Below are 26483 nucleotides of genomic sequence, written 5' to 3' on the forward strand. Positions count from 1 at the left end.
CGGGAGCAGATCGTTCTGTAGATAGCAGCAGAACATCTGAAGGATGTGACACCCACCTGCCGTCTCGGGAGCGGTGCAGGCTGCCGTGGTAACTGCTCATCTTGGAGCGAGCGCTGCGGACCGAGCCGGCCCGACTGGTGCTGGCGCTGGGAGGTTCATCCAGCATGGCCAGGTGGGTGGACGAGGCGTGGGTGGAGGTCCCCTGGGTGGACGTGCCCCTAGACTTCCTCACGATGGGCGTGTTGGGGTCCCTGAGCAGCAGCTGGGCGAAGTCGGGCTCCTGGAGCACCTGACGGCTCTCGTTGACCATGGCGCTGTGGGAGGGGAAGGAGGAGGGCAGGGAGGGCGTGGAGGTGGAGGACGAGGAGGAGGAGGAGGGGAGTGGAGGGAGAGAGGGCAGGGAGAGACGCAGGAGGGTGGGGAGGGAGAGGGGGAAGGTGGTGGGGTGGTGGGTGTGGTAGAAGAGGATGGAGGAGTGTGTGGAGCAGGCGGTGGGAGAGGGGGTTAATGCTCTGAGTTTGGAGGGGGGGGGAGTGAGCGCAGAGAAGGGCCTGTGTTCACCACCAAGCCTCACACACAACCACACACACTGCTACGACTACACACACCGAGCAGGAAACAGCCGACTCAGTTTTATACCTCACTGACTGACGAGTGACGAGCAGCACTGATGTGGTCTCTGTCTCCTCATTGGACGGTGCTTAAGAAATATGCACGATTGAAATATCTCCAAAGGGCTTGTTTGTTTGTTTGTTTGTTTGTAACAGAGCAAATTATTCTCATCTGATTTCATTATAATGTCATATGAATGTAATAACGGGTCAAAACCTCCAACTGATGGCAGCAAAAAATTTTGTTGCTGAGTGTTTTGTGTTCTTGCAGCCTGCCTGAAAACATCGTTGTTAAATCCAAGTTTCCCTGCAAGCGTTCCTTTTTTTTACGGCATTGCTACATTTCTTAGTCCGGTGGCGCCACCAGCTGTGCGTGATGCCACCAGCAGGACAGCGTCTCATGGCGGCCAAAGCTCGACAGGAAACCTTTAAGTTATTGATGGGAATCATGAGGAGACAGGTTTGAGCTGGGACGTGGACGCCGTGGATACTAAACCTCATGAAGAGGTTGTGATATCAAAAAGAAGAGACACTGGCAAATTCTTCCAACCTGTTTTTGTTTCAACTAATTTGGCTCATTAGTGGAGTCAACTGGTTTAATAACTATAACTACATGTCAGCCTTCTTTTACAATAACTGTACACATCATATTCAGTTTTATTGTATTATTTCCTGCTGCACATGACTCTTTTCTCTTGCTATAAGATGGTTAAAATAGTTTTGTTATTCCCAACAGTATCTGAGCTGCGTGGAGGTTTGATGCAAGAATAAATTATTGAGATTAAAAATCCACTGTTCTTTTTTTCAAATGTAATTAGCACTACAAGGAGCTAAAATGCCTTCTGCTTTTACCAGGAAAAAAACTTCTCTCAGAGAGATGTTTTAAAGATAGTTTGCTACTAAAATATTTAGCATTATATACTTAAAACCAATTAGTGGAAAGATCTTGACGAACAATGTGATAGAGAGCATCCTGTAGACGGCGTCAGTGTGTCTGAGGTACGTACTCTTTGCGTCTCTTGCCATGGAAAAAGCTGGCCCACTCGAAACACGTCTTCTTACTGCCCACCCAGAACACGGAGGGGATTCCTACGATCAGCATCATCAGGTACTTGATCAGGAACAAGGCCAGGTCCGGACGACTGGTGTGCTCCACCTGCAGGACGCACACACATAACATGTGGTTATTGTGGGATCATGTGTGTGTGTGTGTGTGTGATGGAGATGATGTTTGAAGGGGAAACAACTAGACACCATCTTGTGGTGGGAGAACACCAGCAACGATATCTGCAGAAGCCCTGAGGGGCAAGTGACAATTATTTTCTCTGGTTCTACATTTTCACACATTCTGTGGATGTTCTCGTGGAAAAAAGATGTCATGAAGTTTTTTTCCAAACAAATTTTTTTTTAAAAACAAAATTTTTTTTCCTGTGAATTTGTTTTTCATTGTTTCACACATGAAAAAAAGTGAAAACAAAACACAGTATTTGTGTGAACTTTTGTTGTAAACAAAGAAAATTTCTCATTAAAAATGTTTTGGATTTTTCATGAGAATTTTATGTCTTGTGTCAAACCGAGTGTAGGACTTTTTGTAAAAATTGTTTTGTGGGGTTTTTTTTGTGAGAATTTTTTTTTTTTTTTTTTTACATTTTCATGAGAAATTTGTGGGGGGGGTTTTCACCAGAAGTTTTTTTTCACAATTTTTAATGAGAATTTATTTTTTTGTATTAAACCGTGTAGGAAATTTTATTTTGCAAGGAAAAAATCACAAATTTTCATGAGAAATAAGTTTTTCCCACCAGAAAAAAGGTGAAAAGATTTTTCATGAGAATTTCTTTTGTAGTATTTCTCAGTTTTTCATGAGAACCCCCCCCCCCCCGTTTTTTTTTCACGAAAATTTATTTTGTCGTGTCAAACCGAGTGTAGGAAATGTTTTTTTTCATGAGAACCCCCCCGTCCCCAAAATATTTGTTTTCCTTGTTTGTTAAATGATATGTATAATATTAAACATGGTACAGTTCATGCAAACAGACACACGGTGAGAACAACACCAGTCCCACTGTAGCGTCTGGTAAAAATAGATCAATCGCAGCGAGTGAGTCGACTTCAGAGGATGTTTGCAGCAGATACACACACATACTGTGAGACCTGAGGGCAGGAGTGTGTAAGTGAGGAAGGCAACTCTTTCAGGAGAGGACTGACTGATCGTGGGTTTATTTCCAAACCCAGATTTGACATCAAACATTGCTCATATCAAAGCTAATATCTTCCACATTTTATCCAGAAATATACAAAAATACAAAACATCCCAACAGCATAGGCCGTAAAAACTGCACTAGAGTGTCACACAGTTGTGTACTGTGTGTGTGTGTGTGTGTGTGTGTGTGTGTGTGTGTGTGTGTGTGTATGCTCTATATCATCACTGACAGCTCTGCTGGAGGCATAAAGCAGCAGACACTACTGTCATCTATCTCTGACATGGCAGCCGATGATTGATATTCCTTCCTTCCTACTGTGTTTGCCTGAAAATAAAGCAGATTTTCTATTTCTGTGCTTTCTTGTAGCTCTACTTATTTCCGTATCAATGGGTCATTCTGTTCTATTAGAAAGTGTGGCTGCAACTGAGCCGATTCTGCTCTTGAGGAATTGATGAGTTGTCAAAATGTCAATCTGTTTCCCAAAGGCCAAGATGACATCTCATTGCTTACAAAATACTCAAACAGAAGAAGAAAAGAGTTTTTTGACCAGAAAATGTTTTTTTTCACTAGCAAAAGAAAAATACTTTATTTTTTTACCAGAGAAAAGAGTTTTTTGACCAGAAAAAAAAAGTAGTTTTTTTTTTACCAGGAAAAAAAAAATCGCCAGAGAAAATCTTTTTTTCATCAGAGGGGTTTTGACCAGAAAAAAAAAAAAGATTTTTGACCAGAAATTTTTTTGAACCGAGAAAAAAAAGAAATTTCTTTGACCAGAAAAAGGGGACTTTTCACCAGAAAAAAAAAATGCTTTTTTTTCACCAGAAAATAATTTTTTTTTTTACCAGAGATTTTTTCTGACCAGAAAAACAGGTTTTCTTTTACCAGAAAAAATGTTTAGTTTTTTTTCACAAGAAAAAAAAGGTTGTTGTTTTTTTTTACCAGAAAAAAAAAAAATCACCAGAGAAAATGTTTTTTTCACCAGAGGGGGTTTGACCAGAAAAAAATTTTTTTGACAAGAAGTTTTTTTTTTTTAACAGAAAAAGTTTTCTTTGACCACAAAAAAGTTTGTTTTTCTCACTAGAAAAAAATATTTTTTTTTCATCTGAGAAAAGGGGGTTTTCACCTGAAGAAAAGGGGTTTGGGCCAGAAAAAAGTTTGTTTTTCACCAGAGAAAAGGTTTTTTTTCCAGATTTATTTATTTTTTTACCAGAAAAAGAGTTGGGTTTTTTTCACAAGAAAAACAGGTTTTCTTTTACCAGAAAAAATGCTTTGTTTTGTTTTTTTCACCAGAAAAAAGGTTTTTTTTCACCAGAGAAAAGGGGTTTTTCACCAGAGAAAAGGGGTTTTTCACCAGAAATTTTTTTTGACCAGAAAAACAGGTTTTCTTTAATCAGAAAAAATGTTTTGTTTTGTTTTTTTTTCACAAGAAAAAATGTTTGTCAATCTGTTTCCCAAAGGCCAAGATGACATCTTATTGCTTACAAAATACTCAAACAGAAGAAGAAAAGGGGTTTTTGACCAGAAAATGTTTTTTTCACTAGCAAAAAAAAAAATACTTTATTTTTTTACCAGAGAGTTTTTTGACCAGAAAAAAAAAAGTAGGTTTTTTTTACCAGGAAAAAAAACAATCGCCAGAGAAAATCTTTTTTTCACCAGAGGGGTTTTGACCAGGAAAAAAAAAAAAAGATTTTTGACCAGAATTTTTTTTTAACAGAAAAAAAAAATCTTTGACCAGAAAAAGTTTTTTTTTTCACCCGAGAAAAGGGGTTTTTGACTAGAAAGTTTTTTTTGACTAGACAAAAAAATTCAAATTTCCCCAGCAAAAAGGGGATTTTTCACCAGAAAAAAAAAAATCACCAGAAATTTTTTTTGACCAGAAAAACAGGTTTTCTTTAATCAGAAAAAATGTTTTGTTTTGTTTTTTTTTCACAAGAAAAAATGTTTGTCAATCTGTTTCCCAAAGGCCAAGATGACATCTTATTGCTTACAAAATACTCAAACAGAAGAAGAAAAGGGGTTTTTGACCAGAAAATGTTTTTTTCACTAGCAAAAAAAAAAATACTTTATTTTTTTACCAGAGAGTTTTTTGACCAGAAAAAAAAAAGTAGGTTTTTTTTACCAGGAAAAAAAACAATCGCCAGAGAAAATCTTTTTTTCACCAGAGGGGTTTTGACCAGGAAAAAAAAAAAAAGATTTTTGACCAGAATTTTTTTTTAACAGAAAAAAAAAATCTTTGACCAGAAAAAGTTTTTTTTTTCACCCGAGAAAAGGGGTTTTTGACTAGAAAGTTTTTTTTGACTAGACAAAAAAATTCAAATTTCCCCAGCAAAAAGGGGATTTTTCACCAGAAAAAAAAAAATCACCAGAGATTTTTTCTGAACAGAAAAACAGGTTTTCTTTTACCAGTTTTTTTTTCACAAGAAAAAAAGGTTGTTTTTTTTTTTTTTTACCAGAAAAAAAGGTTTGTTTTTTTTCACCAGAGACAAGGGTTTTTCACCAGAAATTTTTTTTTTGACCAGAAAAAAATGAAATGTTTTGGGGTTTTTTCACAAGTAAAAAGGAGTTTTTCTGATGATTGATATTCCTTCGTCTCTACTGTGTTTGCCTGAAAATAAAGCAGATTTTCTATTTCTGTGCTTTCTTGTAGCTCTACTTATTTCCTTATCAATGGGTCATTCTGTTCTATTAGAAAGTGTGGCTGCAACTGAGCCGATTATGTTCTTGAGGAATTGATGAGTTGTCAAAATGTCAATCTGTGTTTCCCAAAGGCCAAGATGACATCTCATTGCTTACAAAATACTCAAACAGAAGAAGAAAAGGGTTTCTTCACCAGGGGGGTTTTGACCACACACAAAAAAAATTTGACCAGAAGTTTTTTTTTTAACAGAATTGTTTTTTCTTTGACCAGAAAAAAAAGGGATTTTTCACCAGAAGTTTTTTTTTCACTAGCAAAAGAAAATTCTTTTTTTCACCAGAGAAAAGGGGCTTTTGACCAGGGGAAAAAAAAAGATTTTTGACCAGATTTTTTTTTTTTTTTTTTAACAGAATTTTGTTTTCTTTCGACTAGAAAAAAAGGTTGGTTTTTTTTACCAGACAAAATTGGTTTTTCACCAGAATTTTTTTTTTCTGACCAGAAAAACAGGTTTTCCTTTACCAGAAAAAATGTTTGGGTTTTTTTCACAAGAAAAAAGGTTTTTTTCTGATGATTGATATTCCTTTGTCTCTACTGTGTTTGCCTGAAAATAAAGCAGATTTTCTATTTCTGTGCTTTCTTGTAGTTCTACTTATTTCCTTATCAATGGGTCATTCTGTTCTATTAGAAAGTGTGGCTGCAACTGAGCCGATTATGTTCTTGAGGAATTGATGAGTTGTCAAAATGTCAATCTGTGTTTCCCAAAGGCCAAGATGACATCTCATTGCTTACAAAATACTCAAACAGATGAACTTCTTATCAAAATAGTTGGTGATTTAAGGTGCTATTTGTAAGAAAAGATGATTTTTGAGTGTCATTACAAAGTGATGCTTTGGAATGGCAGCCAACCCGACCTACAATCAACCACAGCATGAAGGGTTTTTTTGACTAGGAGAAAGATTTTCTTTGACCTAAAAAAGACTTTTTTTGACGAAGAAAAGGTTTTTTTTGACCAGAAAAAATGTTTTGGTTTTTTCCAGGGTTTTTTTGACCAGGAGAAAAGTTTTTTTTCACCAGAGAAAAGGGGGTTTTGATCAGAAAAAACAAATTTGACCAGAAAAAAGGTTTTTTTGACCAGAAAAAAAGGGTTTTCACCAGAGAAAAGGGGTTTTTCACCAGAAGGGTTTATACCAAAAAAAAGTTTTTTTGACCAGAAGTTTTTTTTTTTACCAGAAAAGTTTTCTTTGACCAGAAAAAATTTGTTTTTTTCACCAGAAAAAAAAGGGTTTTTTTTTACCAGAAAAAAGTTTTTTATTTTTTGTTTTTTTTTTTACCAGAAAAAAGGGTTTTTTTTCACCAGATTTATTTTTTTGAGAGTTTTTTTTTTTTTTTTTTTTTATCAGAAAAATACTTTTTTTCTGACCAGAAAAAGACTTTGGTTTTTTTTTACCAGAAAAAATGTTTTGGTTTTTTTCACGAGAAAAAAGGTTTTTTCTGATGATTAGTATTCCTTCGTCTCTACTGTGTTTGCCTGAAAATAAAGCAGATTTTCTATTTCTGTGCTTTCTTGTAGTTCTACTTATTTCCTTATCAATGGGTCATTCTGTTCTATTAGAAAGTGTGACTGCAACTGAGCCGATTATGTTCTTGAGGAATTGATGAGTTGTCAAAATGTCAATCTGTGTTTCCCAAAGGCCAAGATGACATCTCATTGCTTACAAAATACTCAAACAGATGAACTTCTTATCAAAATAGTTGGTGATTAAGGGTGCTATTTGTAAGAAACGATGATTTTTGAGTCTCATTAGAAAGTGATGCTTTGGAATGGCAGCCAACCCGACCTACAATCAACCACAGCATAAAGGGTTTTTTTGACCAGGAGAAAAGTTTTTTTTGACCAGGAGAAAAGTTTTTTTTCACCAGAGAAAAGGGGGTTTTGATCAGAAAAAACAAATTTGACCAGAAAAAAGTTTTTTTTACCAGAAAAAAAGGCTTTTCACCAGAGAAAAGGGGTTTTTCACCAGAAGGGTTTATACCAGAAAAAAGTTTTTTTGACCAGAAGTTGTTTTTTTTACCAGAAAAGTTTTCTTTGACCAGAAAAAATTGGTTTTTTTCACCAGAAAAAAAAAGGGTTTTTTTTTACCAGAAAAAAGTTTTTTTTTTTTTTTTTTTCTGACCAGAAAAAGACTTTGGTTTATTTTGACCAGAAAAAATGTTTTGGTTTTTTTCATGAGAAAAAAGGTTTTTTTCTGATGATTGATATTCCTTCGTCTCTACTGTGTTTGCCTGAAAATAAAGCAGATTTTCTATTTCTGTGCTTTCTTGTAGTTCTACTTATTTCCTTATCAATGGGTCATTCTGTTCTATTAGAAAGTGTGGCTGCAACTGAGCCGATTATGTTCTTGAGGAATTGATGAGTTGTCAAAATGTCAATCTGTGTTTCCCAAAGGCCAAGATGACATCTCATTGCTTACAAAATACTCAAACAGATGAACTTCTTAACAAAATAGTTGGTGATTTAAGGTGCTATTTGTAAGAAAAGATGATTTTTGAGTGTCATTACAAAGTGATGCTTTGGAATGGCAGCCAACCCGACCTACAATCAACCACAGCATAAAGGGTTTTTTTGACCAGGAGAAAAGTTTTTTTTGACCAGGAGAAAAGTTTTTTTTCACCAGAGAAAAGGGGGTTTTGATCAGAAAAAACTAATTTGACCAGAAAAAAGTTTTTTTTACCAGAAAAAAAGGCTTTTCACCAGAGAAAAGGGTTTTTTCACCAGAAGGGTTTATACCAGAAAAAAGTTTTTTTGACCAGAAGTTGTTTTTTTTTACCAGAAAAGTTTTCTTTGACCAGAAAAAATTGGTTTTTTTCACCAGAAAAAAAAAGGGTTTTTTTTTACCAGAAAAAAGTTTTGTTTTGTTTTTTTTTCTGACCAGAAAAAGACTTTGGGTTTTTTTGACCAGAAAAAATGTTTTGGTTTTTTTCACGAGAAAAAAGGTTTTTTCTGATGATTGATATTCCTTCGTCTCTACTGTGTTTGCCTGAAAATAAAGCAGATTTTCTATTTCTGTGCTTTCTTGTAGTTCTACTTATTTCCTTATCAATGGGTCATTCTGTTCTATTAGAAAGTGTGGCTGCAACTGAGCCGATTATGTTCTTGAGGAATTGATGAGTTGTCAAAATGTCAATCTGTGTTTCCCAAAGGCCAAGATGACATCTCATTGCTTACAAAATACTCAAACAGATGAACTTCTTATCAAAATAGTTGGTGATTTAAGGTGCTATTTGTAAGAAAAGATGATTTTTGAGTGTCATTAAAGAGTGACGCATTGGAATGGCAGCCAACCCGACCTACAATCAACCACAGCATAAAGGGTTTTTTTGACCAGGAGAAAAGTTTTTTTTCACCAGAGAAAAGGGGGTTTTGATCAGAAAAAACAAATTTGACCAGAAAAAAGATTTTTTTGACCAGAAAAAAAGGCTTTTCACCAGAGAAAAGGGGTTTTTCACCAGAAGGGTTTATACCAGAAAAAAGTTTTTTTGACCAGAATTTTTTTTTTTTGACCAGAAAAGTTTTCTTTGACCAGAAAAAATGGGTTTTTTTCACCAGAAAAAAAATTGGGGTTTTTTTTTAACCAGAAAAAAGTTTTTTTTTTCTGTTGTTGTTGTTTTTTACCAGAAAAAAGGGTTTTTTTCACCAGATTAATTTTTTTGAGAGTTTTTTTTTTTTTAATCAGAAAAATACTTTTTTTCTGACCAGAAAAAGACTTTGGTTTTTTTGACCAGAAAAATTGTTTTGTTTTTTTTCACGAGAAAAAAGGTTTTTTTCTGATGATTGATATTCCTTCGTCTCTACTGTGTTTGCCTGAAAATAAAGCAGATTTTCTATTTCTGTGCTTTCTTGTAGTTCTACTTATTTCCTTATCAATGGGTCATTCTGTTCTATTAGAAAGTGTGGCTACAACTGAGCCGATTATGTTCTTGAGGAATTGATGAGTTGTCAAAATGTCAATCTGTGTTTCCCAAAGGCCAAGATGACATCTCATTGCTTACAAAATACTCAAACAGATGAACTTCTTAACAAAATAGTTGGTGATTTAAGGTGCTATTTGTAAGAAAAGATGATTTTTGAGTGTCATTACAAAGTGATGCTTTGGAATGGCAGCCAACCCGACCTACAATCAACCACAGCATAAAGGGTTTTTTTGACCAGGAGAAAAGTTTTTTTTGACCAGGAGAAAAGTTTTTTTTCACCAGAGAAAAGGGGGTTTTGATCAGAAAAAACAAATTTGACCAGAAAAAAGTTTTTTTTACCAGAAAAAAAGGCTTTTCACCAGAGAAAAGGGTTTTTTCACCAGAAGGGTTTATACCAGAAAAAAGTTTTTTTGACCAGAAGTTGTTTTTTTTACCAGAAGTTGTTTTTTTTACCAGAAAAAATTGGTTTTTTTCACCAGAAAAAAAAAGGGGTTTTTTTTACCAGAAAAAAGTTGTTTTTTTTTTTTTTTTCTGACCAGAAAAAGACTTTGGTTTTTTTTGACCAGAAAAAATGTTTTGGTTTTTTTCATGAGAAAAAAGGTTTTTTTCTGATGATTGATATTCCTTCGTCTCTACTGTGTTTGCCTGAAAATAAAGCAGATTTTCTATTTCTGTGCTTTCTTGTAGTTCTACTTATTTCCTTATCAATGGGTCATTCTGTTCTATTAGAAAGTGTGGCTGCAACTGAGCCGATTATGTTCTTGAGGAATTGATGAGTTGTGTCAATCTGGGGTGTCAATCTGAAGGGTTTATACCAGAAAAAAGTTTTTTTGACCAGAAAAAAAAGTTTTTTTGACCAGAAAAAAAGGTTGGTTTTTTTTTTACCAGAAAAAAAATTGGGGGTTTTTTACCAGAAAAAAAGGGTTTTTTTCACCAGATTAATTTTTTTGAGAGTTTTTTTTTTTTTAATCAGAAAAATACTTTTTTTCTGACCAGAAAAAGACTTTGGTTTTTTTGACCAGAAAAATTGTTTTGTTTTTTTTCACGAGAAAAAAGGTTTTTTTCTGATGATTGATATTCCTTCGTCTCTACTGTGTTTGCCTGAAAATAAAGCAGATTTTCTATTTCTGTGCTTTCTTGTAGTTCTACTTATTTCCTTATCAATGGGTCATTCTGTTCTATTAGAAAGTGTGGCTACAACTGAGCCGATTATGTTCTTGAGGAATTGATGAGTTGTCAAAATGTCAATCTGTGTTTCCCAAAGGCCAAGATGACATCTCATTGCTTACAAAATACTCAAACAGATGAACTTCTTAACAAAATAGTTGGTGATTTAAGGTGCTATTTGTAAGAAAAGATGATTTTTGAGTGTCATTACAAAGTGATGCTTTGGAATGGCAGCCAACCCGACCTACAATCAACCACAGCATAAAGGGTTTTTTTGACCAGGAGAAAAGTTTTTTTTGACCAGGAGAAAAGTTTTTTTTCACCAGAGAAAAGGGGGTTTTGATCAGAAAAAACAAATTTGACCAGAAAAAAGTTTTTTTTACCAGAAAAAAAGGCTTTTCACCAGAGAAAAGGGTTTTTTCACCAGAAGGGTTTTTACCAGAAAAAAGTTGTTGTTTTTTTTTTTTTCTGACCAGAAAAAGACTTTGGTTTTTTTTGACCAGAAAAAATGTTTTGGTTTTTTTCATGAGAAAAAAGGTTTTTTTCTGATGATTGATATTCCTTCGTCTCTACTGTGTTTGCCTGAAAATAAAGCAGATTTTCTATTTCTGTGCTTTCTTGTAGTTCTACTTATTTCCTTATCAATGGGTCATTCTGTTCTATTAGAAAGTGTGGCTGCAACTGAGCCGATTATGTTCTTGAGGAATTGATGAGTTGTGTCAATCTGGGGTGTCAATCTGAAGGGTTTATACCAGAAAAAAAAATTTTTGACCAGAAAAAAAAGTTTTTTTGACCAGAAAAAAAGGTTGGTTTTTTTTTTACCAGAAAAAAAATTGGGGGTTTTTTACCAGAAAAAAAGGGTTTTTTTCACCAGATTCATTTTTTTGAGTTTTTTTTTTGTTTTTTTTATCAGAAAAATACTTTTTTTCTGACCAGAAAAAGACTTTGGTTTTTTTGACCAGAAAAAATGTTTTGGTTTTTTTCATGAGAAAAAAGGTTTTTTTCTGATGATTGGTATTCCTTCGTCTCTACTGTGTTTGCCTGAAAATAAAGCAGATTTTCTATTTCTGTGCTTTCTTGTAGTTCTACTTATTTCCTTATCAATGGGTCATTCTGTTCTATTAGAAAGTGTGGCTGCAACTGAGTCGATTATGTTCTTGAGGAATTGATGAGCTGTCAAAATGTCAATCTGTGTTTCCCAAAGGCCAAGATGACATCTCATTGCTTACAAAATACTCAAACAGATGAACTTCTTATCAAAATAGTTGGTGATTTAAGGTGCTATTTGTAAGAAACGATGATTTTTGAGTGTCATTACAAAGTGATGCTTTGGAATGGCAGCCAACCCGACCTACAATCAACCACAGCATAAAGGGTTTTTTTGACCACAAAAAAAAAAAATTTTCACCAGAGAAAAGGGGGTTTTGATCAGAAAAAAACAAATTTGACCAGAAAAAAGTTTTTTTGACCAGAAAAAAAGGGTTTTCACCAGAGAAAAGGGGTTTTTCACCAGAGGGGTTTATACCAGAAAAAAACGTTTTTTTGACCAGAAAAGTTTTCTTTGACCAGAAAAAAAATTGTTTTTTTTTTTACCAGATTAATTTTTTTGAGAGTTGTTTTTTTTTTATCAGAAAAATACTTTTTTTCTGACCAGAAAAAGACTTTGGTTTTTTTGACCAGAAAAAATGTTTTGGTTTTTTTCACGAGAAAAAAGGTTTTTTCTGATGATTGATATTCCTTCGTCTCTACTGTGTTTGCCTGAAAATAAAGCAGATTTTCTATTTCTGTGCTTTCTTGTAGTTCTACTTATTTCCTTATCAATGGGTCATTCTGTTCTATTAGAAAGTGTGGCTGCAACTGAGCCGATTATGTTCTTGAGGAATTGATGAGTTGTCAAAATGTCAATCTGTGTTTCCCAAAGGCCAAGATGACATCTCATTGCTTACAAAATACTCAAACAGATGAACTTCTTAACAAAATAGTTGGTGATTAAAGGTGCTATTTGTAAGAAAAGATGATTTTTGAGTGTCATTACAAAGTGATGCTTTGGAATGGCAGCCAACCCGACCTACAATCAACCACAGCATAAAGGGTTTTTTTGACCAAGAAAAGTTTTTTTGACCAGAAAAAAGTTGTTTTTTTACAAGAAAAAGTTTTGGGTTTTTTTTTTACAAGAAAAAAGTTTGGTTTTTTTAACAACAAAAAGGGTTATTTTTTAAAGGAAAAAGTTTTGTTTTTACAAGAAAAAAGTGGGATTGACAAGAAAAGAGAAAAAATGGCCGACGCTTTGGGATGGCAGCCGACCTGAACTGGAGGGTGAGGTTTAACAGATCTGAGGTCATACACGTCCTCAAATGTGTGATTTCTGTCTAATGGTTGATCATATTTGTGGTATTCAATGAATTTGAGATAAAGGTTTCTGTACATCACTGTGGATAAGAATATTATTTTAATATAAAAACAATGTGAACATATCTAATATATATTAATACAGCAGGGAATTAACAAAAACTTTGTTTTGTGTGATCTTGGATCCTGTATATATGTATTTAATTACTTATTTTTATGTTTAGGGTTTGTTGACTCATCTATACCATCACTGCTGAACAAGCGGCGTAATGGGGAGATACACTGTGCAAAGTTATAACTTGGTACTTGCTGGCTATGTAAACTGTTTCCTTTTTTTTTTTGCTTTTCCCCTCTGGAAAATAGCTGAGCAACCCTTAACACAATCATTGTATATGTGATGTTGAACTGCATCCTTTAGACCTGATGTATGTCTGTGCTTGTTCATGTTCACTCCAAAACTTGATGAAAATAAAGTGTAAAAAAAAAAAAAAAAAAAAAACACAATGTGAAAATAGGCTCAAAATATTGTTTCAGAAGTATAAACATAAAATGACAGAAGTTCAGAGTGAGGTCATTTCCAGCACGAGTACAGAAGAAGCGGGACGTCACCACACTGCTGCTTTCTGCCACAGCAACAGCACTACGGCTGCCATCTCCTACTCTTTCCCTCGCTCTCATATGTACACACACACTCACGTGCAGTCATGCAGTCACACACAGATGAAGTCATGATGGCCTCATTATGAGTGGGCCAGGCGGAGAGCCCTGAAGCTCATACGTCCACAGATAGGCTCATTACAGCACCGAGATGAGAGACTGAATGAGTATGAAACATCCTCATTACAGACTGTATGTCAGCAGTCAGTCATCAGCTGCAGCTCCAACATCAAACTCACAAATAGCTGCATGAAGTCTAAAACGAGTTGTCAGACTGAAAACAGTCTTCGTCTCTTGTTCCTTTGACCAATCTCATGTGGTGGAGCGTCAGTCAGGAGCTGCTCTGCGGAGTGGAGGTCTGAGCCTCAGGGAAGGCTTTTAAGATAAATATAGTGAGGCACTTTGAGTCAAAGCTACCTACTGATGCACGCTATTGACTCAGTGTGTGTGTGAATGCATACTGTACATGTGTGCTTTCATGAACTAGGTGGGGGTGGAGTGGGAAGTTGCATCTTTGTGTGATTTTACCCCTGGAAGCATCTTTACAGCTCACTGATGTATAGTGTATGATAACAGCACACGCAGCTTGTGTTCAGATCTGCTGCAAATATGATGCGCTGTAGCTTGACCCCACTGACCCTGTCCTCTGCAGCACAAACACACACACACACACACACTGGATTACTGCACTGCTCTCTTACACAATGACAGATTAAGAGCATGACTCTGATCTTACTCACTGCAGCTCTGAATCATTTTAGATTTTCAACTACTTCACGTCATTCCTACGGATAAAATACGTTCACCTGTGTCCAATGCTGCAAAGACACGAAACCAAACGTCATCACCTATTTTAGTATGCTACAAAACCCTTCAGTCCCTGATGAGGAACGACTGAGTCTTGACAAAACCAACACACACACACACACACACACACACACACACACACACAAGCTAATAGTCTGCAACACTCAGTCACTTTCTGCTCTACCACGATAAAAACCCACTTTGAACCTGCAGCGGTGAGAGGGGATGTACAAAGGCATGCTCACATGGGAGGTGATACCTGGCTGAGAGGAAGGAGGACAACAGAGGGAGTGTGTGTGAATTATTAACAGCCCTATCACATGAGCTGCAGTGTGTGTGCTGATGCTGGAGGCTACTGCAGCTCTGGTAAGCAACTGAGCTGCTCAACACCGGCAGGATGAGAGTTAGCACTCGACTGTGAGAGTGTGTGTGTGTTTAATTGTACACAGTATTCAGTCTCATTGAGGATCCTGGTCCCTTATGTCTCTGTGTGCAAACACATCTGGTAGTTACAAGCCTTCCTACAGATGTCACCTCCGGCTCTGTCTTCTAGCTTCCTCGCAAAAAGTCACGGTTGCGCTTTTAATGTGTACGAACATCTGTGCAAACTGTGTCAGTGACTGCATCAGTAGCTCAGCTACCACCAGTGCCTCCAGGTGACAATATATGGGAATCTAATCTGGAATCATCTGGTTCATCTGGATTAATTACAGGTCACACTTCTTATAAATCAAGTCTGCTTCTGTCAAAAAGGAGAGATTTACACTCAGTGTTGTCACGAAACTGGAATTTCTATCTTTGTTTCCTTAAAAAATATCGATATTATGATCTGATTCCATCAAAAAGGTATGCAGACAAGCTTAGCTATTATTAGCCTACAACAAAGAATCTAAAAATATAGTCTATCTTGTCAACTTGCATGTGTGTGTCCCAGTGTGGACGTCACAAATTATATTGGGAATTATTAGTCAAGACAAGTACAGGCTGCAAATGATTTGATTTATGTTAAAATACAAGACACACTCAGACAGATTGACGTATAAAAACCTGGCTCAAAACTGCTTCTGTGTTAGTTCCTGCTACAAAAGGTGTCTCCAGGACCACATTTGGCCATGATGACACAAACGCACACAGACTCACAAAGTGAAAACATTACCAGCCGACCCTGTCGCAGCAGGCAACACATCAGGTAGGTCCAGTATAATTACCTGGTAGGGGCAGGGGATGTGGTAGTCTCGACACTTCTCCTGAACCCAGGTCGTCTCCCAGACGGCTCGGTAGTTGTTCTCGTAAAGGTAGCACCCCAGAACGGACAGCAGAGGGACCAGGTAGAGCACGGAGAACACGGCGATACGAATCATGAACTTCACCAGTTTCTCCTGGTTCTCCTTCTCCAGTGGGATCTCCATGCGGACTCGGTTCAGTGCTGCTATGCCTGCCAGCAGCAGTGCCACACCCACCTGGAATGACATGAGAGGGATGTGGTTAATGTTTACAGTCATCAGAGGGTAAAAAAACTTGTATTTGTTGGCCCATTATCTTAGGCAGGTGTGGAACAACCGCTCTCCTGATAAAGACAAAGTATCAGTTGAAGTTGTGAGGCAGATACCACTTTATGTTTTTACTACTCTTCCTCACCACTACGTCCAGTCCCAGCGGGGCCAGCAGGAACCAGCGCAGGGCCGTCAGGTTGTACAGCCCCACAAAGCAGACACCACTGACGCTGTCTCCCTCGATCTTGTTCATGGCGAGCAGGCTAACAGTGAGGACACCGGGGATGCCCCAGGCACATGCGTGGAAGAGCAGGGCCTTCTTCTCTATCGCCTCACTGCCCCACTTGGGAACAGCAGCCAGGAACCAGGTGATGGTCAGAATGACCCACCAGACACTGCCGGCCATGGTGAAGAAATACAACACCATGAAGAGCAGGGTGCAGGCCTGGGACAAAGAGAGAATGGACAGGTTGAGCATCAATATCTTCATCTAGACGGTAGAAAACCAGCAAAAAACAAGCAGTCAAGACTTTGTTACCTTGTTATGGGAGCCCTGGGTCACCGTTGAAGCCCTAAACCTCCCAGGACTCGCTGCGTTACAGGAGACTTTGTCCTCCAACAGAAACCCCAGGAAGAACACCAGGGACACCATCATGTAGCACACAGCGTAGAATATGATTGGACGCTCTGGGTAGCGGAAGCGCGACACGTCGATGAGGAAGGTCAGGAAGGTGAAGAGGGTGGCGGACAGACAAACAATGGACACCACCCCGATGAAGTAGCGGGCGAACACCAGCTCCTCCCGTGTGAAGTACATGTTGGGACAGGGGGGAGAGCAGTCACGCACCCCCATGAAGGAGTAGCCGAGCTCAGGGTCGATTTTGAGTTCTCTGGGACACCAGAAGCCGTAGTCCCGCTGGACGGCGATGGGAGATTCGGTCGTGTCCGAGCTGGACAGGAGGTCTACGGGACGGGGGTAGGACTCGTCACAGTCTGGGAACCTGGGAGGAGAAGAGAGGTGATGATGATCTCAGGGTCATTTCAGCTGTTCAGTCTTTAACAACACATACAATGCATGTTTCTACCCCTCAGACACGGTGACACAGGTCACTCACATCAGATCAGTATGAAGGCGAAGAAATTCAACTTGCAGAGACTTTAAACTTGAGAGGAATGATCCATTCTTGTGAGTAGTTACTTTATTGTCATTATCACTAAGTTGTCAAGCAGCTGTAAAAATCTTTAGTAAGAATTCTTGAGGTATTTTTGTCTTTATAAAACAGACAGAGGGCTGACAGGAAACAAGGGAGGAGAGATAAGGGTCGATTTGCGTTCCTCTGTAAGAGTGTTGGACCACTAGGTGGCCAGAATGCTCCTGATACATCTTTCTAATGCAAGACGCTCTGCACTGATGTCATGTCTGAAGAAGGGCCTGTGCCCAAAACATCAAGTGGAGGTTATAAATGTTCATGGAGCATTCAGTAACGTGAAGATGTAAAAAAAAAAACTTTTTCAACTTCAACCCTCTTTATGTCCAGCTAATGGCCTTCATTTTTAAACCAGTCTTCTAAACCTTTTTACAAAGTTTAAACTTTTAAAGTTTTTACAACCTTTTGAGCGTAACTCGAAACAAAAAGTTAGTTTAAACTTGGAAAAAAAGTCACATCACATCACCCAAAAGTCTGTGAATACGTTTTACAAAATGTGGTGCTCCATTTCAAGAAACCTGCGCTTGTCTCGCAGTAACGGCTTTGAGTGCCCTATATTAATATATTTGTAATACTTCATTTTTTTCTGTTGTTATATTTTTTTAATATGTATTTTGTTCTATGTACAACCATCTTGGTTTGTCACTGCTTGGGCAGTATGTGTCTGTCTATAACAACATCAGCCAGGGGCCTGCAGTTACTTATTGAAATTCAATAAAAAAACCTTTGATGGGAAAAACATCCAGAAAAACATCCACCTTTACTCCATGTTTGTCTTCAAGGTTAATTGGTGACAACCTGTGAAAGTTGTTTATGGTACCAGTGTTGTGGATACTGCTGTACTGTGTTGACCATGTCTGTGCACTGTGTTGCTGCTGATGTTTCTAATCTGATGTGTGATTCACTGATTCAATTAACTGGCTGCAAAACTAATTTGTCCAACGTCTGAAATAAATTTAATTGCTTAGCAGCCAGTTCTCAAAATCAGACAGTGGAGCTTCTCATAAACGTGGTGTCCCTCTAAGCCTCTTCATTTCTGTTGTCATCAAAATAAATGACGCTGCTCTGCTGCTGCACTGTGACCCTTCTCACAAGAAGCTTAAATGACTGAAGCAGCAGGGCCGTTACTGCTGACATAAAACCAGGAGACAAGAGTTATTGCTGTTGTTCCAACCTGTTGCAGTCCATCTCCTGCGGCCAGCTCACACCAAACATGTCCATCAGTTTGTAGCAGTCACTCTTGGCCTGCAGACAGAGGCGGCGACAGGGCAGAGTCATCCGGCCGTACTCGGTACACACCGGTGCGTAGAGCGCACACAGGAACATCCTGAGCTCTGGGGAGCACTGTAGGTTCACCATGGGATGGAACGGCTGCAGGTAGAGACAGAGAGAGAGTCATATTTAGTGTGTATTAAAACATCAGCACAGAATAATGACACTGGTTTATTCAAAACACTTGAAGAAGACAGAATGTTACTCCAACTTCACAATGAGGGCCAAAGACAGGCACAAAGAGATCAGTGGAGCACGTCTCTGGAGACGAATCCATAAGAACAAATCTGGCCTCTTTCCTAATAATCCCCTCCACCCCCATGATTTCAAGCTCCCCCCTTCCTCCTCTCTCTTCCTTCCCTCCAACCTCCAGATAGGAGGAGCACAACAAGCTGAGCAACCCCCACCACACACACACACACACAAACACACACACACACACACACACACACACACACACACACACACACACACACACACACACAGGGCTGCTGCTGACAGGGCCTTTGTGTTACAGGGAGGACCACGCTGTGACTGACTGACACACTGCTGTAACGTGCATACACTCACTCACACACACTAACATACGCCTGAGTACCAACGGAAGTATATTATTTACATGCTAACACACCCACGCAGCAGCACAATAATGGTCTCACACATATAAACCGAGCCAAGAGGCGGTGTGAGTGCAGGAAGCATCTGTAGGGCACGTTGTTAATATGCAAATGTTTAGAGGAGAGTGTGTACGTGTGTGTGAGAGACAATGGGAACGCAAATATTCAAATCCATGTGTCCAGGAGCTCATGCTTGCATGTGTGTGCCTGAATTTGCATACACCTCTGTGTATGCATGTGTGTGTGATAGAAAGGCCTACAGCCACACCCAAGTGAGTCAGACACATCTACCAGCCCTCCCCCAAAATGTAAAGACAGGGGTCTGTATGACAGACGGGGACAGGGAGGGGGAAGGGAGGGGTGAGGAGGAGACAGGCAGGGGGCAATTTGTCTCTGTGTTTGTTTGAGGGGAGGATATGAAGGAGGACGTGTCGCTGTGGTTTAAACAACTTAAACAGTTTGTTCGGCTGCTTCAGTGTAAATTAAACGAAGAGCAAAACTCCTTCCGTCTTCTGTTTATTGATGTTTTTTGGGATAAAATATGTTGACAATATCTAAAGCCTGGACCAATAGGACAACATGTAGCTCTGTTTAATTTCCATGACTAATAACAGAGATATTGTTGAATTGATATTAATTCTGAGACATTGAAGAGCTGCTACACTGACAGAGTCAAGGAGGAGCAGCTGGAGTTTCTTATCTTACTAAACAGTTAAAATCAAAACATAAAAGGCTTATTTTACACAGATCACTGAGTCTTTGTTGTCTTCTGACCCAGATGTGAGCAGCATAAAAAATACAACACAGCTGAGTCCACCCAAACATTTTGTTTTTTTAATTGAAACATGAACATAAAATGAAAATAAAAGTGGATATTTGGATAAAAAAAGATAAAACAGTTTATTCCCTGTAATCCGACATTTAATATGTAGCACGCAGTGACTATCCTTAGAAATGAAAACTGTCTGCAGCACCTCGCTGTCCTGGGAACATTTTCTAGCTCAGATTGCAGCAATAAATCATTTCAGAGATTTTTGCTCCAATTCTCCCAATTGTTTGCCCAACTGCCACCTAAACCACAATCAGACTTGAACAGATTAGACTATTGTGTTGCCACCTTATGTCTACACATCGGTACATATCCTTGTTTGCCTGCCACCCACATGTGATGTCTTTATGTAAAAGGGATTATAATGGGTGTTAGGCTTGGCCCTTGAAGCACAAAGCAGCCACATCCACACAGCCTTTGTCATCGCCTTGTTCATATCACTTTTCTAGGAAGATGACATTAAGCTGCGGAGACGGAAAGAAATCATTAGGCAAACAGCCGAGCGTTAAGGTGCTCAGACTGGCTCGTCACCTCCACTCTGAAGGATCGGGAATAGATGGGTGATGTCGAGGATGTATATATCATCATAGAGCCATAACGTGAGCTCACAGCACTCTAAAATGCAGAGGATCAGTTTAGGTGACTTACACGCCTGTCATAACTGAGATCAATCAACCAGTCGATCGTGTAATTTCTGCACAAACGGAGTCCTCACGTTTCATTGAGCACCACTGTACGGTGACAAAGAGCCGCGGTTATCTATGAAGCATAAACACAAGGAGCGCTGTGAGAGTGATCCACCTGAGGACGGGCCTGTTACTGCAGATGTACGTCATCGATCACACGCTACAGTTTTATGTATTTAAGTCTGACCCAGAACGAACAGAGCCAAACGTTTCAGTTAGGGCTGCCAGTACGTTAAAGAAATATATTGCCATTACTTTGACAAAAATAACGATAACGCTTCATGATGAGAGGGAATGATCATTTCTTGAATCACAAATTTCATTTTTCCTCAAAAAACTATTGAAATCATGATAATGTGACATTTGTTGGGGTCTGTATTGAACAAACATGTTTTCTTACATCTGGAGAACAAGATTTGAAGGTCAGGTCATAAAGAACTTTATTATGATGCTGTTTTGTCACATTATAATTTCACCTTTTTTTTAAAAATGTAGCATCTTGCACTTATTGTTTTTTATTATTATATATTGTGATGTGAATAAATATTCTGATTAATTGTGGCGCCATAATTTGAGTCTTCGATGAACTTTTCATGTCATTGTTTGTCAGATTTCTCCAAATATTCTGAATTGAGGTCCAGGAAAAACGTGTTTAGTATTTTTCGAGTTAACTGAACACATTTTAAAAAATATTAAGGGATCATTTTTTTACAAATAGCACCAATGTGTCACAGCTTTGAAACCTAAAACTTCATCAGAGGACTCAGACATCACAGAGCTGTGGTGAGTGGGATCCTGTGGATTCACCATTATTATAAAATCATAAGAAAAGTTTTGATAGGATTATTATAGACACAACAAAGACTCCTTTTTTAAATGAAATACTTTAAGGATATCACATTACAGCTATAGTCGAAGCACAATCAGGTCAGAGAAACGGAGAGAAAGGAAACTGGAGTAAGTCGGTGGACAGTCTCTGGGGAAATAACACAGAAAAGCAGAAACTCCTGAATGTCACCCCACCCTGCCTCTGCTGGGTGCTACTGTACTGATGATCCTCCGCCCGCGACTCAAGAGTGCGCTCCTGTGTGACATCTATGACTTCATCAGTGGCACCGTCACTGTTGGTTAACCACTGAAACGTGAGCTAATGCAGCTAAAGTGAGCTTGCATCTTTGCTCTTCCGGTACGTTTTGATTGCCGCAGGCTACCGATATGCTCCACAGAGCACAATGCACTCCACTGTACTGCTCTACACACCGAGACACCAGGGGAAACGGTTGAGTAAATATATAGGCTACAAGAAGTGATCTACTGGGGAAAAACTCATCCTATTCATCATGCTTTTCTATTTTTATACTCCTCCATCATCCACCCCTCCTCCATCCCTCACTGTCTCCATTCAGCCATTTTACTACAGCCAACCCATCATGTGAGCCAGTGTGGGCAGGACTGAGCTGGTGGTGGACGGGACATATGGCTGCTCTACCAACACAGTCAGCAGCCCAAACAACTCCGAACACCAACATGTTAAGGCCCTGCGGAGCCTCAGCACTCTCCATGGGGATTTGATGTTAATGGCCACACTGGAAACAGCTGGTGAACCACTGGTCCGATGAATGGCCAGGGGTTTGTCATGGCGCTTTCCACCCCAGAGCCGGCCGTGTAAGGAAAATCAAGCGTGTAATACACAACGCTGTCGAACGGTGCAGGCCTGGGAGGGGGGTATGCTAATGTAATTTCATCTTCAGTACCACTGCTACAGTCATTACGTATTCATGGGAGATCTTAGAGGATTTTGATCTCTGAAAATGTGGAATAATATGCCACTCTTGAAATAACAGGCTCAGATATGACAGAGAGGCAGTGGATGGTGGGGCTCCGATGAAGGCCGACAAAGTGTCCACACAGGGGGATGAATGGAGATAATTAGTGACATTCACTTTAACATGAAACAGTGTTCTTCCATCTATCCTAAAATTCAATTTCTAAGATAAAATTATGCCGTTCAATATTACCTAAAATTAGATCAAAACAATTTGTGGCAGTAAGTTAGGAAGGATGGAGCTGAGGGCGTTTTAGTATATCCTGAAAGCTCTGACCAGCTTAAGTGTTGGAAATAGTCAAGATCAAAATTCTTACTAACTGATGGACTTCCAGGTATAAAATATAGCAAAAGCGACAATATTTTATTAAAAAACACTGAAGTCAAGAGATGGGAAGAGATGAAACCGGAGAAAAACCAACAAGGCTACAACTAATGCCGTGCGATAAGTGCTTAATAATATTGTGATGTTATTAGGCTACATAACAATGACTATTCTATGTCTTGATATTCTGAAATCTCTAACCAAATGCTGTGACTATTGGCACAGAGTTAAATAATCATTAGTATTGTGGATATAATTACTAAAGTCAATTATTGGAACAAGTAGAACAGTCTTGTAAGTTCAGAAAATGACGTCACTCTACTGTAATACAACCTTTAAAACAAGGACAAGACAACACTGATGACATATAACGATATAGTGTCACATCACGGTAATGATGGAATATTGAGGAATATTAAGTCAGAGCCTGAACAACAGATCCTGGATGAAGACACTGAAACAGAGGAAACTTCTGACAGAGCGCTGCTTTCTGATTTCATGTCATGGCGACATGAAAATGTCTTGATTACGCATCACAGCTGACACTAACCAAGAGGCTTATTCCAATCTCAAAGTAGAAACATTAAATAGTCTCATTTATCTTGACAACAAAAATATAAAATATAGTGAAGATTATCTTTAAATCCATCAACTAAAATCATTAATGTCCTTTTTTCATGACAGACAAGAACTTGTCATGATAGGAAAAATTACAAGCGTTACTAATAATGCTCAAGTTCTGTTCAAATATCTCAGTAAGCTTCTTTTTTTTATTATTTACACCTGTGCTCGTTTTTACTGGGACATGTCCAAATGTCTGCTGTGAGACAGACCTGCTGATGGTTTGGTGCTAAAGATGCACAGTACCGGCACGCCACTCCACGGCTTGTTTATCGAAATTAATTGCATCCACATGGTGCATTCCTGCTGATGTAAATCATCTCTGATTAAATGGAAAATATCAGCGGTGCTCTGACTGAAAAACACGGGTGTGAACGCAGTGTCTCGAGTAATTGATGAAATCTTCACAAACTAGAATGAGGGGGGGGGGAAACTAGATCATTAATTAAATGATCGTATATTATATTACCATGCGGTTCAATGAGGTCAAACTAAGTTTGTTTACTTAAACATGTGATTTTGCATATTTCTGCATATTTCTGTCTCATCTCCAAAATGTCAGCCTTTGAAGACAGAAGAAAAACAGCCGTGACCTTAGTTTCACCTCCATACATTTCTCAGATTATCCAGCGTGTTTTGAGTCAGAGCGAGATGGTCGCGATATTAAATATTAATATGGCCCAGTCCAATGGAGCGCATCCAAGGGGCGGCTGTATGTACCTTCCTAATGCTAAAGTAATTAGTCTTTAATGAAGGCTCCACATCAGCTGCTGAGATGCTGTGACTGATGAATTGCTGACAAAGAAGCCCACCGTGGCCAACTGGTCTGTGTTGATTTGCTCTTTTCTAAATACCTCCCAGTCACCTCTCTTCCCATCAACACCCCCAGTCCTCCCTCCTCCAGACCCTCTCCCTGCTCTCCCTGCTCTCCCCCCCTTTATCCTCCTTTCTCCTCTGCTGCCATTCCAATTCTCCAAATTTCCAAGCTCAGCGCCATGGCGACGAGTGATGCATCACCAGGGAGGAGGAGGAGTAGAAGGAGGAGGAGGAAGAGGGAGGAGAGCAGGGTTCGAGGAGGTCAGGGTGCGGGGCGGAGGGGACCACCTCCCGGGAGGCAAGAAAGCCTCTGCTCCCTTTGTTAACAGCACAATTGGGACCGTTTCCTGGGCAACGGGTGAGCCCTGCATAGGGGGAAGGGGAGGACAAAAGAGATGGGTGAGGGGAGGGGGGGGGTTTGAGCGAGCGGGTGAGAGAGGGAGAGAGAGAGAGAGAGAGAGAGAGAGGAGGGATGGGTCGACCGAGTCAGCCGTGTCATTCACCGCTAAGAAATGTTTGAAAACCTCGCGCTCTGACAATGTGTAATGTCCATGTACTCACACACACACACACACACACACACACACACACACACACACACACACACACACTCACACAGAGGGTTGTTGTGGACCAGCAACTTGCTCTCAGGATGTGCTCCTCTTTCAGTCCACTGCCAATAAACACGGTGTTGGACATTAAATAAAACAAGAGGCTCTTTTATAGCCTGGGTCACGCTGGGTAGGACTTATCAGACCATGTTGTGTGTGTGTCTGTGTGTGTCTGTGTGTGTCTGTGTGCTTGGCTGGGATACATCTCTACTATCTGACACAATAAGCATGTTAAACGGAGAACTTTTTAGTTCACTGCAGCAGTTTTAACAGACTTGCAGCCAACAGAGAGCTTCATCAGCATTTTACAGAAACTCTCTCACACACACACACACACACACACACACACACACACACACACGCACGCCTCAACTCTCCTTTACAAATCCATTCACACAGCATGGGTGGAGTATCTGGGTTATAGTACACAGCAGCTGTAACATGACACAGTTTGTCTGAATGTGTTGTAAACCTGAGACAAGAGGCTCATTTAACGAGCTGAAGGGAGGAGGAAGTGAGTGTAAGTGGGACTGAGCAGATTAAAAACAGTTCATTGATAAGTCTTTGTGTCACTGCAGAGCCTTCATACTGAACAACACAGGACGAATACCAGAGAAAAATGAAATTAAAATGACTGAGAGGAGACTTGGCAATAAATAAGTCCTGTGACTGCAGATGGCGGCCCTGTGCCGTTACCACACACAGTCACACAGACCTGGTCATCTTCTCTCAGATCTGTGATGGGGTCAGAAGAAGACGTGTCAGGGCTTGTTAATTACTGTCGCTGAATATCCACCAAGACAACAGTCACTTTTTTTTTTAAAAACCTTGCAGCCATTAAAAATGATCTGCTGGCTTGGCATTGGCTTCACGTAAACAAACCATCTCATCAGTCTAATTTAATTAACGTCTTGGGTTGGCCCTGACCCTCATTTGTCCCATCTGGCCTTGAAAAATGTTCAAGCACTCACTGTTCTCATTAATTTTACCATGACAGTCGAACGAGTCTCCAGTCCTACTGAAAATCCCCGTCTCTCCTCATCCTGATAGCATCATTTCTTTGTCCTGCTAAAGACCCGAGAGGCCTCCCAAGTTTTATACATTTTTGGCTGTTGCAAAATATTATCAATGGTGTGCTTTGTTCCAAAGCCCAGAAAACATTTTGTAGATCTCTCCTACTAAGAACAAGGCGGCTATACAAAATTTTCCACTACCACAAAAATATGATTTGATTACTGATTTCAAGATTTAATTTTCTTTCCATTCTTTGCAGCCGGGTACGTCACTGCAGTAAATCTGCACTGACAGTGTGATATGCAGCGCATTTCTCATACACCAAACACACGCCGAGCACCAACCTTAGATGGAAAACAGCATCGAGAGCATCAGAATAGTACAATAAATATTATCTCGTAACAGGCAAAGCAACAGGAAAGTGTGTTACAGTATCAGGAGAGCCCCCCCGCCTTTACGGCAACAAAAGGAGAAAAAAATCCTTGGTATTGGGATGGGATATGTAAATCCAATAGCAGACTTAACAGTAAAGAAAGAGCAGCCCTGATATCTCACTGTAGTATATATCATCACTGAGTTGTGAGCCAAATGCCTTTGGCTGCCAGGGACAGTTCAACCAGCTGAATTGATTCAGTGAGTTGAATCCTCGCAGCTTTACAATCATCCTGTAGCTGCGCTGTGTATCTACCTCTAAAAAAGGGGATTTTAGCCCGGTTCTTTTTTTCTTTTTGTGATGCCACTCAAATCCGCCACGCTCCCACTTATCTTATGTG

At 39.2% G+C, this 26483-nt stretch overlaps 1 protein-coding gene across 4 annotated transcripts in view; it reads right to left on the reverse strand.

Moving 5' to 3' along the window:
- The window catches only part of fzd3a (frizzled class receptor 3a), a 34384-nt gene that overhangs the window by 1995 nt on the left and 5906 nt on the right, over window positions 1-26483 (reverse strand). For 2 of the 4 annotated variants that reach the window (XM_084378224.1, XM_084378225.1), the window contains exons 3-8: window positions 18269-18465; window positions 16425-16887; window positions 16032-16331; window positions 15602-15853; window positions 1619-1767; window positions 57-512 (exon numbers count right to left, since the gene is read on the reverse strand). In XM_084378224.1, coding sequence (XP_084234350.1) covers window positions 57-512; window positions 1619-1767; window positions 15602-15853; window positions 16032-16331; window positions 16425-16887; window positions 18269-18465 — 1817 coding nt within the window. The other 2 variants (XM_084378226.1, XM_084378227.1) reach the window with 2 other exon arrangements.

Source organism: Pagrus pagrus (assembly GCF_965226575.1).
Source record: "Pagrus pagrus genome assembly, chromosome: 16".
NCBI lineage: Eukaryota > Metazoa > Chordata > Actinopteri > Spariformes > Sparidae > Pagrus > Pagrus pagrus.